The following is a 13,514-nucleotide window of genomic DNA, read 5'->3' as shown; positions in this document are numbered from 1 at the left end:
TTGGATGCAATTGGGATCCAAGATAAGGTACTTGCTTGGTTTCAGAGATTTTTGGTATTGCATATGTATCAAGTCTGTATGGACAATGTTTGTTCTACTGAGTGGAAAAATCAATGTGGCATCCTTCAGGGCTCTCTGCTTTCTCCTCTTTTATTTAATGTTTATCTCTCCTGGCTGGGTACCAGATTAGATAATCTGGGAGTAAAGTTGTTTAGCTATGCCGACGATATCACCATTATTATTCCATGTCCATCATCGGTCTTTAGTATTATCCATACCATCGAAGAAGTATTTGGATTGATTGAGGGTTGGATGAAGGAATTCAGATTAAAACTGAATTTTCATAAGATAAGGTTTTTCTTTGCCTCACCACGTCAGAATACTTCAGAAGCTTCCATCACTGTAAAAACATTACAATATCCGATCCATTCCTCTGTCAAAATATTAGGCGTCATTCTTGACTATGCAAAGTCAAGTGGATTCGGTAGTTCGCAAATGTTTCCACATTTTATGGAAACTACGCACTCTCAGAGCATATTTTGATATCTCGGCATTTAAGCAATTAGTCCAATCACTGGTGTTGAGTCATTTCGACTAATCACTGTCTAGTTGGCAGGTTTAAAAAAAAAACTATTTCTAGGATGTAAATTATACAGGACACTGCAGTTAGACTTATTTTTGGACTGAAAAATTTCAATCATGTCACTCCCCCTTGTTTCAGGAATTACATTGGTTACCAGTTGAGGCAGGTATTATTTTTAAGCTAAGTTGCATCTACTGTAGAGCCTTGTTGGGTCAAGCTCCATTGACTGACGTATTCTCAGCTTCCACTCAAAAATATTCTTGCAAATCCCATGCTTTATTTGTTTATCCTTCGGCAAAGGGTTACAAGTTTAAAAGGTATCATGAACGTATGCTTTTGTATCAGGCAGCAATTTGGGACAAGGACTTTAAGCAATTATTCTTTGTTTCATTTTCTTATTTAGAATTTAGGAGAAACTTGAAAACCTGTTTTCCAAGTTTTTAGGCAATTCATTTTCACCTTATTTTTCTTTTTTTTAAACATTTTTATTGAGAATGGCAAACGGGTCATTTTAGGGGTCCTTTTATTAAGGCGCAGTAGGGGGGGTTTAACTCACGGAATACCGCATTTTAAACCGCCTGCTGCGCTACTCGCTAACGCCTCCATTGACCAGGTGTTAGTTTTTTTGTTTGCTGCAGGGGTTAGCGCGTGATGAAATGTCCGACGCGCTAACCCTGCTAGCGCGGCTTGATTAAAGGACCCCCTTAGTTTTTGGGAAACCTCATAGATCTGCTAGAAATCAATTTTATGTTTATGGTTATCTTTTGTAGAATTGTGCATAAGATAAGAATCCGTCATCCAATTAATGCTTATTTTTTTTCAATTGATGCCTAACTTTAGGCACATCTTATAGAATGTGCCACTTATTTCCATGCACAAATTTGGGTGCTGATATTTACACCAGTTTAAATCAGGTACAAATGCTAGCACACAGCTCTTTGCATTTGGCACATAAATGGGGCTAGTCTATAACTCAAAACACCAAACTCAGTGGAGATAACCTTGTAGTGCTACAAACCTTTAATGCAAACATAGGGGTCCTTTTACAAAGCCGTGTTAGCGGTTTTTTCACAAGCACCAGCTGGAAATCTACCTGTTCAAAAGGAGGCAGTAGCGGCTAGCACGCGCTATTCCGCGTGTTAAGGCCCTAGCGCAGCTTTGCAAAAGGAGCCCATAGAAACAGGACTCAAAATGATTGTGTTTTGGTCTCTCAACCTGCATCAAGAGTCTACATAAAACAAAATCAAAGTTTGCTACTTATTATTTATTTTTTTTTAATAATTTTTATTGGAGAAAACAATCAGCACCATAACAAGAAATCAGAAGCTACTGCACAACAGTATGATGGGACAAACAACAAAGAACAAAAAAAAGACAGGTCGCCCCCAGGAGGGCAATAGGAATGCTCAACCATGTAAAGACCAATACAAAGCCTCAGCGAATATTTTTTGTGCAGAAATAATACCAACAAACAGTAGCAACTCATGTGGCCATTTGGCTTCGGGTGCTACTTATAAATAAATAAAATGTCATAACAAATTAGAGGCACATTCATATTCATATCAAAGCATATTAAAACTAAGGCCCTCTTTTACCAAGGCGCGCTAACCGATTAGCGCGTGTGCATGTTAGTATATGGACGCATTAGCATTTAGCGCGCGCTAATCGGTTAGTGCACCTTAGTAAAAGAGGGGATAAGTTAAAAAGATAATAATTATAAAAATGATAACTATTGTACAAATGTTAAAAATAACCATATTTAAAATACAAAAAGTCACAAAATCATAAATATATATATTCAAATAAGATAACTGTTTAAAGAAGAAAACCAATGAAAATATACGGTGACAGGATAATCGTGTGCCAGATGCCAGTGCGCCGACAATCCAATGCCGATAATTCGGCGGAAGACAGAAGCGCGTGGGGGAAAAAATAATTTTTAAAGAGCTCCGATGGGGGGTTTGGGGTGGCAACTCCCCCACTTTATTGGTTAGTGTTCGCGCTGCCGTTATGGGGGGGGTGAAACCCCCCACATTATAGAGAAAACGGAACTTTTCCTGAAAAAAAATCAGAAAAAGTTCCGTTTTCGCTATAATGGAGGTTTCCAACCCCCTGAACCCCCCTCCAACAGCAGCACGAACACTAACCAATAAAGTGTGGGGGGGGGAGGGTTTGCCACCCCAAACCCCCCGTTGGAGCTCTTTAAAAATTACTTTTTCCCCTGCGTGCTTTTGTCTTGCGCCGAATTGTCAGCACTAGATTGTCAGCGCGCTGACGTCTTGCGCTCCACTGTCTATGAACCAAAATATACAGATGTGAACAAAATACAATACATACACTCCTCCCTCCTTATTTGTGGTTTTGGAACCCGCAGTTTCAACTATTCATGGTTTTTGGTCCCTAGTGAATTGACCTTACCTGGTGGTCTAGCGATGACACGGGGCAGGAGTGATCTTCCTACACACCTGCCCCGTGCAGAGCCGTCATTGAAAATGGCTGCTGTGAGTTCCCGTGGTCTCATGAGACTACAACAGGGTCAGGGGGGCCAATTAGGGACAGGGATGTAGGCACAGGGGGAGGGGCAAGTGAGGGTGAGCTGACCTGAACTGAGGTGGAAGCTGCAGCTCATAGGGGGGTCACGGGCACAGCATACAGAGAAGAAGGAACACTGCGTAACATTTGTTGATAGCAAAAGAAGTGGCAACATATAGCCTAGCGTATCCATAGACTAGCATGCATGCATTAGCATTTAGCATGTGGTTAGCGCACGCTAATATTTAGCACGCTAAAATGCTTAGCGCAGCTTTGTAAAAGGAGCCCTTAAAGTTTGAGAAGGGAAAAGTGCAATCTTCCATAGCAACTAATAGGAGAAGGAAATGTATAAAAGGCAAGCCATGGCCCAAGCTCAGGGAGGATTTTCTATTGGCCCCCACATGGACTTTGTCCACCTGTGGAGTCTGATAGGAATTTCCCGGTGAATGCTCTGTGTGTGTGTGTAGGTGTATAAGAATGATAAGACTTCTTTCTCTTTAAGTGGATGGATTTCTTGTTCCAAGTCAAGGACTCAAGTTACTGATAACTTACTGCCTGCTTTTTCATAGGGTTACCATATGGCTCCAAAAAAAGGAGGACTGATTGAGACATCCGGGTTTTACTTCCATTGCTTTCAGTGGGAGTAAAGCCCAGATGTCTTAATCGGTCCTTCTTACTTCCATTGTTTTAAATGGAAGTAAAACAAGGATGTCTCAATCCGTCCTCGTTTTTCATCTTTAGGGCATGGGAGGGACCTTAAACAACTTTGGGCAATCAGAGCCTCAGGCCCTCCCCGGTGTATCCCAAGCTGCACTGGGGAGGGGAAGGCCTATTTTTGATGATGCAGGCCAGCTGGGAGGAGGGAGTTCATATCCCTCCATGCATCTATTTGGAAGAAAAGGGGAGGAGGGAGGTGTTCTATGGCGGGGGTGGGGGGTGGGGGTGTCATCACTGTTCCATGGGGATGTTTGCTGGTGGCATGGTTTCTTTTTGCAGCAAGAGAGAATCGGCATCTCTCCCGCTGCAGGTTGGGGTGTCGCTGTTTTGAGGAGGGGCGGTGTTTGCCTCCATTGCAGGGGAGGGATATTGTGATGCAGCGGGAGAGAATGGGCATCTCTCCCGCTGCATCAAAACACAGGCTTTCTAGCAATCTCTGCCACTGACCGGCACCCCTGGACCAGTTGCTTATTTTTGTCGCCAAAAGCGGATGCTGCTTTTAGAAAATGGCTCGGCATTTTTTAAGAATTCACCGGAGGGCTCATTTCTATATTGGAGAGCCCATTTGCATGCCATTGTCAAAGACAGCTAGAAAGCTCGCTATTGACAAAGATCATCCAGTTTGATAATCCGCCACTAAAATGCATAGGGGCTAAACCGTTGGTAAACAGTTTAGAGACGGCGTTAAAGTTTTGAGAACCTGGGCCTGAGTTATAGACTTTTAAGGACACAGATCATGAGACCATGACTGATCTTTTCCAGCATGATGTACTTTGTGAGGGGATTTTTTTCAAAGCTGTTTACCTGAGGGAAAAACCCTGCTCAAAATCTCCCCCCCCCCCCCCTTCCAAAAACAGTGTAGATAGAAGAATCATCTCTGCCAGTGGTTTAATGGTACTTTGCCCATGTCCAAAATAGGTCGATGAGGTTAAGAAAGAAAAGGATTATATGGAACTTTTTTGTATTTTAAAAGTATTTCATAGATGCTCCATGGGTACATTTGTACTTGCTTTAAAACAGGTACAAATATACTTGATGCATTGAATCTCATATCACCCATCGGACAGACTTTTAAGCGGAAACCTTTTACAGTGATTCCCTTGGAAAATATGCTCGTAGGTTTATAGGTACTATGTACATATAGGAATAGGCAGTAGAATGATATGGGCCATTAAGGCTATATTTTGTCCAACAGAGCATCAGCAACTAGAGAGCTTGTGGTGGGGCTAGACATGAATTTAGTTGGGCCCCTTTACCTAAAATAATGTACCACTGCCCCTGCTTATGGGTCTGCAAGTCCCACATCAGATCTAAAAAAAAATTGTTCCAGAAAGGAGTTTATATATAAAAAGTCCAACAATAAATAGTGGTTACATAAAAGGATTCTTTTCACAAAATGCGAGCAAGGCAGAACAGCCCAGGGACTCAATTCCAAGGCATTTCACATTTTTTATTTACTAGAATTCATTCTGGGCTGGTCTTTGCCCTGTCATCAATTCAATATAAATGTATCATGTTTTAGTACAGACTTTCATTGTATTTTTCCTGATGCTGTTTAGCACCCTTCCCTGAGGAGGTCCCTAATGACATGCCACAATATAACTGCAAATGGTGGGGGGTAGATTTAGTAGTGAGTATCCAGGGGGGATAAACATTTAGTAAATCTGACCCTCAGTGAAATAAAGTTGCTATACACATTTCACAGCATTGCTGGCTCCAAGTGCTTTACCTAGAAGCCCGAATACAATGATGCACCTAAAAAATAAACCCACATTTTATATTGCCCTTCTTTAAAATGCTTTACAAAAAGAAGGCTCAATTTATCAAAAGATCCACCACCCCAAACAGCCAGAAGCACAGAATAAGTATTATATTTTGAAAATGAGGTCCCTTGGTTCACATTTACTATTATATCCTTACAATAGGTGTGGATGTTATCAACCTCTGAATTATGAAATGGTTGACTTGGTAACACACATTACATCACCATTTCATTCTAAAGCGTATCTTAATGTATGAGGAATAGCAGATCAGAAGGCCAGGCTTTTCAATTCATGCTTCCAGTCAATATACTTACCATTTCATGACTCAAGGACACAGTTACAGCGTGGTGCAATTTGGGTCATATTTATTATTTTATTTCACTCTTATTTTTATTTAATCATTTCTGTCTTGTCCATCACAGTTTCTGGTTATATCAGAAAACATTTTAGAAATAATATGAACACATAGGGGTCCTTTTATCAAGGCGCACTAGCGGGGTTAGCGCGTCAGACATTTCATCATGCGCTAACTCCCGCGTCCGGCTAAAAAACTAACGCTCAATGCAGGCGTTAGCGGCTAGCGCGGCAGGCGGTTTAACGCGCATTAAATCCCTACTGCAACTTGATAAAAGGACCTCATACAAACTAAAAAAAAAAAATAAATAAATCCAATAAAAATGCTGAATGAAAATGATAAAACAATCTCTTTCTGCTCCCTTTTGGACATGGGTAAGAGTACACACACTCTTAACAGTGCAGATACTTCTAGATAATTCTAACCGCAGTGCAAGGGTTGAGATTGGGTGGGAATTTGACAAGGATTTATCCTCAGGTAAAAAGCTTTGAAAATTTACCTTCCCAGATGTATCATGTAGGAAAAAATAATACTCATCTGATGTTTACTATGCCAACCTTTGTGCTGGAATTATTCTTCACTCTATGCTCTGTCTTGCAGACCCCAGATACCTAAGGAGTGTACACATCAGGCTCTATCGTGTACATGTTTGTGTGTGATTGAGACTGAACTTGCCATTATTCTCCAGTATTTGCTTCCATTTCTCAACATTCTTCTAATTCTCTTCTTCCTCCATTCCTCTCCTATGGAGACTCCCTCTATAATTGCAGTAGTCCATGACCATAGGCCCACTCAGTTTTCCCATCCTTGTCATGCTATCCTAAACAAAGATGGTCTCCTGACCAGTATTGAAATCAGTCTCTTTAATGCATGTTCACTCAAGAGGAAATACTTCTTAGTCAGAGACCTGATCCTTGCACATGCTCTGGACATCTTTTGTGTAACTTAAATATGATTGTCTGCTTTAGATATTTCTTACCTGATCCAGGAGCCTCCCCCCTCCCTGGGTATTCTTATAATGCCAATAGACCTAAAAGGAAGGAGAGAGGCCTGGTGGTCCTCTTTTCCTCATACCTTCCCATCTATCAAGATTCTCCTACATATATTTCCAGTCCTCGCTCCCCAAAATAGCTGCTTTGTTTTAGGTTTGTCTCATCAACCCCCCCACCTTATATACTTCCTTCTTCTGTGCCACCTTCCTGCACCTACAGCACACTTTTTCCAAACCTTACAATCTCTTGTTATGCAAGTCTCTGTCATTTAAAATTCCCATCTTCTCATAGACTTGACCATCTACCTCAATTTATTTATTTATTTATTTATTTAGATTTTTATCCCATCCTCCCAGTAGCTCAGAACGGTTTACAAGTAAACATTCACAATGGAGTGAATTGGACATACAAGATTATACAGTAGATTTAAATACTTGAACATACGAGACTGTGCAGCAGTTTAGATATAGGGATTATACAGCAAATTAAGAACAGTAAGTTAATTATAAGTAGTTTAGTTTAGATCTAAGTTATTTGAGTATAGGCTGAGAGTAGACTATACAGAAATTTAGGCAGAAGATTAGAATGGAGAAAGAAGGGTAGAGGTGGGGTTTAAGTGGGTTGGTTGTAGACTGAGGGTAACCTTTAGTTGAAGAGGAGGGTCTTTACCATTTTCCAGAATGTCATTAGTGAGTTCTGTAGTCTGAGTTGAGGGGGGAGTTAGTTCCAGAGTTGGGGAATGAAGTGGCTGTAGGAGCGTTTGCGGGCAGTTTCTGAGAGGAGGGACCTTCCGGGGAAATGCATAGGCGTATCTCCATTTCCGAGCGGAGGGTGCGGGTGGGGATGTAGATGGGTAGCTTGGATTTTATATAGGAAGGGGTGGTGGCATAACTTCTTTTGTGTGCTATTGCCAGGGCCTTGAATGCACAGTGTTGGCTAATTGGGAGCCAGTGTTCAGCGCGGAGTGCTGGGGAGATGGGATCATGGTAGTTGAAGCTGTGTAGGAGGCGGATAGCTGCTTTTTGGCCCCGTTGGAGGCGCTTGAGATCTTTTTTGGTTATTCCATTAAATAGAGAGTTGCAGTAATCCATTCTGGAGAGGACATATGTGTAGAGGAGTTGGGCTAGGTCAGGTGTGGAGATGTAGGGTTTGATCCTTCTCAGTTGGCGGAGGTAGTAGAAGGAGGTAGAGACTACTTGGGATATGTGGGTGGATAGGGATAGGTGTCCGTCTAGGGTTACTCCTAGGCTGCGTACTTGATCTGTTGCCGTTAGTAGAGTGGAGTCCCATGATAGTGTTGGGTGTGTGTATTTGGTGTTTTTTTTCCTGATCCATAAGAATTCGGTCTTAGAGGCGTTCAGTTGTAGTTTGTTGTTTGTCATCCAGGTTTTCATGTCAGAGAGGCAGTGTTGGAAGTTAGCAATTTGGGACGATCGATTTTCGCCTAGAGCGAGGAGCAGCTGGATGTCATCAGCATAGGAGTGGATTTTAATGTTGTACTTCTGCGCTATATCAATGACAGGTCTGATGTAGAGGTTGAATAGGAGGGGGGATAGAAGGGCGCCTTGGGGAACGCCATAGTTGATAGGCTTAGGGTTAGATTTGTGCGTCCCTAGTAGGACAGTTTGGGTCCTTTGGTGGAGGAAGGAGGTGAACCATTGGAGGGCAGAGTCCTTGATTCCAAGGTCATAAAGTCTGGATATGAGGAGGTGGTGGTTGACCGTGTCAAAGGCAGCACTGAGGTCAAGTAGGACTAGTAGGGCATCGCTGCCTTTGTCGATCCCCAATCACTGTTCTGCACAGAATTTTATGAGTTCTTTCATGATCTACCTTTTGTTCAACACATTATTGGTAATACCCACTCTGTTGGACATACCCTTGATGCTATTCTACCCCTTTCAACCTGTTCCCTAGATCTATAGGCATTCACCCCAATCACTCTCCTATGGTTTTGATCACTGTCTCTTGCATTTCCATATGACAATACAGCATGTCCCTGATACAACTATACAGTATTTTCTTCTGAGGCCTTACAGGATCTTACCAAGATCTCCACAGAGATGTTTGCATGTCACTTCTTCTTAAAGATTGATTTATTTTCCATGAATTCCCTCCAAGAACAGGCTATAACTTGGAACACTGGACTCTCAAAAATCTATGATACATTAGATCCCTTGTAGGTGACCAGTGTTGTCCAATTCAGTGAAAAATGCTTTGATATGATTCGATTCAGCCTATTGAATTGACTTTTCTTGTTCAATTTTCCTGCCCAATTAGATGTTTATTTCAAACATCCTGGTGGGTTTATTTTGTAGCCTCTTCACCCACCCCACCCCCTTTGCCCTCTCCTACACACGTTCCTCTTTCTGTTAGGTCATATTCACTGTCTAACACCAGTTCTGGCAGGATACACATTTCAAATCTGACATATTGTAATCAGAAAACAGAAAATAATGTTTTTTTTCTACCTTTTTTGTCTGGTCATTATTCAAATAATGTTGGTTCCAGGCTCTGGTTTCTGTTTGTTTTCTGTTAACTCGCTTGCCAGGATCTCCTGCCCATTTGACGTCTTCTTCTTTCTCCGTGCTCACCATCCATCTTCCATCTCTGTCATCCCCTTCCATTTCCCTTTCCTTCCCTGGAGGTCTGGCACCTCTCCTTTTTTGTCTCCATTCCCGCAGTCCAGCATTTCTCTAAAGACCACTCCCTCCATCCAGTATTTCTATCCCCCTTCCCTCCACACCATCCCTTAGGTTCAACTTCTCTCCCTTTCTATTCCCTCCCTCCATTCTCTCCCTCTGCTCTGTTTTAAGACCAATTATTTCTTCCCCTTCCCCCTAATCAGTCCAGCATATGCCCCTCTTTTTGGACCCATAGTGCTGATGTTTATGCAACACTTCCCAATCGACACCCCCTCCCCCCCATTGGGTTCTCACATCAGGTCTCCTAAAGCAGGAGCAGCAGTGGCAGTGGACGGCCAGCAAGAGGCAGCACCTAGGACAGGATTTTTGCTGCATGTCTTTGTGATATATGTGTGTAAATGCTAGTGTTTACTTGTGTAACTTGTAACTAGGGCTTCTAAAATAATTGCCTTAGTATAGTAATATTCTTCTCCATTTGTAGCTACAAAATATTTAAAGCATGTTTATAGGGTGAATCATTTTTCTAGCAATCTTTTGTATGAATATGTACAGCATCTGCTGTATAATTCATGGTTCTATCTTATTAAGGCTTTAGGTTGTGCAGTTTTATGTCTGGGAGCCCCACCTCTGTCCATCTGCCCATCTCCTTGATTCATGTCTAGTATTAATTTTAAACCAAACAGTAATTCTCAATATTTTAAATTTCCATTTGAGTTTCTTCACTATTTCTTTAAATAATATCTACCTCTTGTAGAGGATTGGTTTATGACATGAGATAGTGAGGTACCAGATAGGGTGCCAAAACTTGAAGATGTCAAAAACTCTGCATCATCCTTTACCAAAACCTCAACCAACCTTTCTGCTGTAAGGTGGAAAAGTGGAAGCCTGTTTGCACACGGCCCATTGGCCCTGAGATGAGAATGCAGAAGCTCAAATTGGCTCAAGTTGCCACAACTGCTTGAGATGGCCCTGCCCTTGGAGCCAAGCAGAAGCAGTATGTATAATTACTACTATTTATTATTTCTATAGTACTACCAGATGCATGCAGTGCTGTACATCAAGCACACAAAAGACAGACCTTGTTCAAAGAGCTAACAATCTAATTATGACAGACACACAGGACAAAAGGTTGAATCTCTATACGCTGCTCGGGTGGGGAATTAGAGGGGGAATGATGAGGTGAAAATGGTAGGGGATTATAGAAGGAATGACAAGCAGATATGGGTGCTTTGCCCTCTCTCTGCCAAATCTATATCAATTTTAAAGCATCAGCTGTTGAGTGAGAGAATACTCAGCTCTCTCCTTTCCCAAGCTTCAACTGGAACACTTCAAATGCAGTAGGAGTCAGAAAAAGTAGCATCTGTTAAAGAGAAGAAATGTACCACATGAAGATATCTGTGAAGATTCAGATTTAGATGCAGATTTGAGAGTGCAAAATACATCCCTGGAAGGAATAGTACAGAACGCATCAAGCGACAACCAGGGTATCCAGCTGAGTGCAGTGTGGCTGCAAGAAAGCTTCTTTCTAGTGATCGCAGCCCACCAATTGATGACTTGATAAAATCTGGAATTTTACCTATTTTAGTTCATTGTCTGGAAAGAGATGACAATCCATCTTTACAGTTTGAAGCAGCATGGGCTTTGACAAATATTGCATCAGGTACCTCAGAACAAACACAAGCTGTAGTTCAATCCAATGCTGTGCCACTTTTTCTGAGGTTATTGCATTCTCCTCATCAAAATGTTTGTGAGCAGGCTGTATGGGCACTAGGAAACATCATAGGTGATGGACCCCAGTGCAGGGATTATGTCATAAGCCTTGGAGTTGTGAAGCCACTGCTCTCCTTTATCAGCCCTTCTATTCCCATAACATTCTTAAGAAATGTTACATGGGTCATGGTCAATTTGTGTCGGCACAAAGATCCTCCACCACCAATGGAAACCATTCAGGAGATTCTTCCAGCCCTTTGTGTTCTAATTCACCACACAGATGTAAATATATTGGTGGATACAGTCTGGGCCCTTTCATATCTAACAGATGCTGGTAATGAACAAATTCAGATGGTAATAGATTCTGGAATAGTTCTTAATTTGGTTCCTCTTCTCCGCAACCAAGAAGTTAAAACTGCTGCACTTAGAGCTGTAGGAAACATTGTTACTGGTACTGATGAACAAACACAAGTAGTTCTGAACTGTGATGCTCTTGCGCACTTCCCAGCACTTCTAACATATCCCAAAGAAAAAATTAATAAGGAAGCAGTTTGGTTCCTCTCCAATATTACTGCAGGCAATCAGCAACAAGTTCAGGCGGTGATAGATGCAAATCTTGTACCCATGATCATACATCTTTTGGATAAGAGTGATTTTGGTACTCAAAAAGAAGCTGCTTGGGCAATAAGTAACTTAATTATCAGTGGGAGAAAAGATCAGGTGGCGTATCTTATCCAACAAAATGTAATTCCTCCATTTTGCAATTTGCTAACTGTAAAAGATGCCCAGGTTGTTCAGGTAGTGTTGGATGGGCTAAGTAACATATTAAAAATGGCTGATGAGGAAGCAGAAACCATAGCCAATCTTATAGAAGAATGTGGAGGGCTGGAAAAGATTGAACAACTACAGAACCATGAAAATGAAGACATCTACAAACTGGCTTATAAAATCATTGATCAGTTTTTCTCATCGGATGATATTGATGAAGATCCTACACTTGTTCCAGACACAATACAAGGTGGAACATTCAGTTTCAATTCATCTGCCAATGTACCAGCTGTAGGGTTCCAGTTTTAGGAAGATAAGTTTGGAAGTTAGGGAACAGTGCAGCAATAAGTGGTTTGATCCATCAAGCTTGGCTCATGGGATCTGCTGCTGCATTAAATTGGGAAAGAAATGTGCAGATTTCATTTGGAATCAGAGAAAAGCCCAAATGAAGTCAAGATTGCGAGTGGGTGCGAATGAGAGTGAGTGGCAAATGTAACGAAAAACTTCAGCGAATGCTTATTTAGATTGTTCAGAGAAAAAAGGGCTAAAGGTCAAAGTCTTCAGTGCCTGAGAAGGAACATCGACTTGCTAGTGCAACTGGGGAAAAAAATGCAGTACTATCATCAAGCCTTCTAAGCTAAACAGAAAATAGGATTCCCATATAAGTCCAAGGAGAATGAGCCCAAGCCTTGCTATATGAAGCACTGTGTGAATGGACAACAGTGAATGAATGTCTGGACTCAACGCTGTGGAGCCAGGCTGATCTTTCAGAACCAGGCTCCTTCAGTCTCTAAGCAGACTTCTTGTCCTGCAGTGGCGTATGTACGAACGAGAGTATGGGTGTGGTGCTGTATGTGAACGCATGCAAGCTTGATTCACCTTCAGGGGGCCGATACTAAACCTAGTAAATCATCAAAATGAGGTCAGCAGTGTTACATTACACTGGACATGGAAACAAAGACCGGTTTAGCAGCAGATTGTGGTTAACTCCAGCCTGGGTGCTTTTTTTTTTTTCTTTCTTTTTGTTTTAGTTATTTTTAATTTTTCTTGTAAGGTTTTAAAGTTGGATAAAACTTCAGGAAGGCTTCCCTGTGCATTTGCACCAATGTTCATTATGAAAAGCTTTCCATATCAGAAAAAAATTTATGTAGAATTTTGCATGAATTCATAAATTTCCCTCAAAATTGACTGTTTGCAGTACAAGAGTTGCCATATGGAATAGTAGAAAACTGTAAAATGTGCTGAGCGCCATCCTTTTCATTTTCAGAGATGACAGTAGAGATCTTTGCATGTGGTAATCTGCAGCATAGTTCATTTTTAGATAGATTTTTTTGAGTCCTGTACAATTGTTTCAGTTGTGGTAGAATACTGTGCTGTGTTTCAGCGTTAACTTGTTTTCAGGCTTTGTTTTCTATGAAAATGATATGATATGGAAACTTCTTTAAAAAATTT

The 13,514-nt window shown here is 41.4% G+C and overlaps 1 protein-coding gene across 1 annotated transcript in view; it reads left to right on the top strand.

Annotated features, from left to right (window-relative positions):
- LOC117347602 (importin subunit alpha-3-like) overlaps positions 1 to 13,100 on the top strand; it is a 33,586-nt gene extending 20,486 nt beyond the window's left edge. The window contains exon 2 of the mRNA XM_033918728.1: positions 11,036 to 13,100. Coding sequence (XP_033774619.1) covers positions 11,036 to 12,371 — 1,336 coding nt within the window. The 3' untranslated portion in view covers positions 12,372 to 13,100. The remainder of the gene's footprint in view (positions 1 to 11,035) is intronic.
- The last annotated feature ends 414 nt before the right edge of the window (positions 13,101 to 13,514 follow it).

Source organism: Geotrypetes seraphini, chromosome 13 (assembly GCF_902459505.1).
Source record: "Geotrypetes seraphini chromosome 13, aGeoSer1.1, whole genome shotgun sequence".
In the NCBI taxonomy this organism is placed as follows: domain Eukaryota; kingdom Metazoa; phylum Chordata; class Amphibia; order Gymnophiona; family Dermophiidae; genus Geotrypetes; species Geotrypetes seraphini.
The sequence above is the reverse complement of the archived record's forward strand: the minus strand, read 5'-3'. Positions and strand labels throughout refer to the sequence as shown.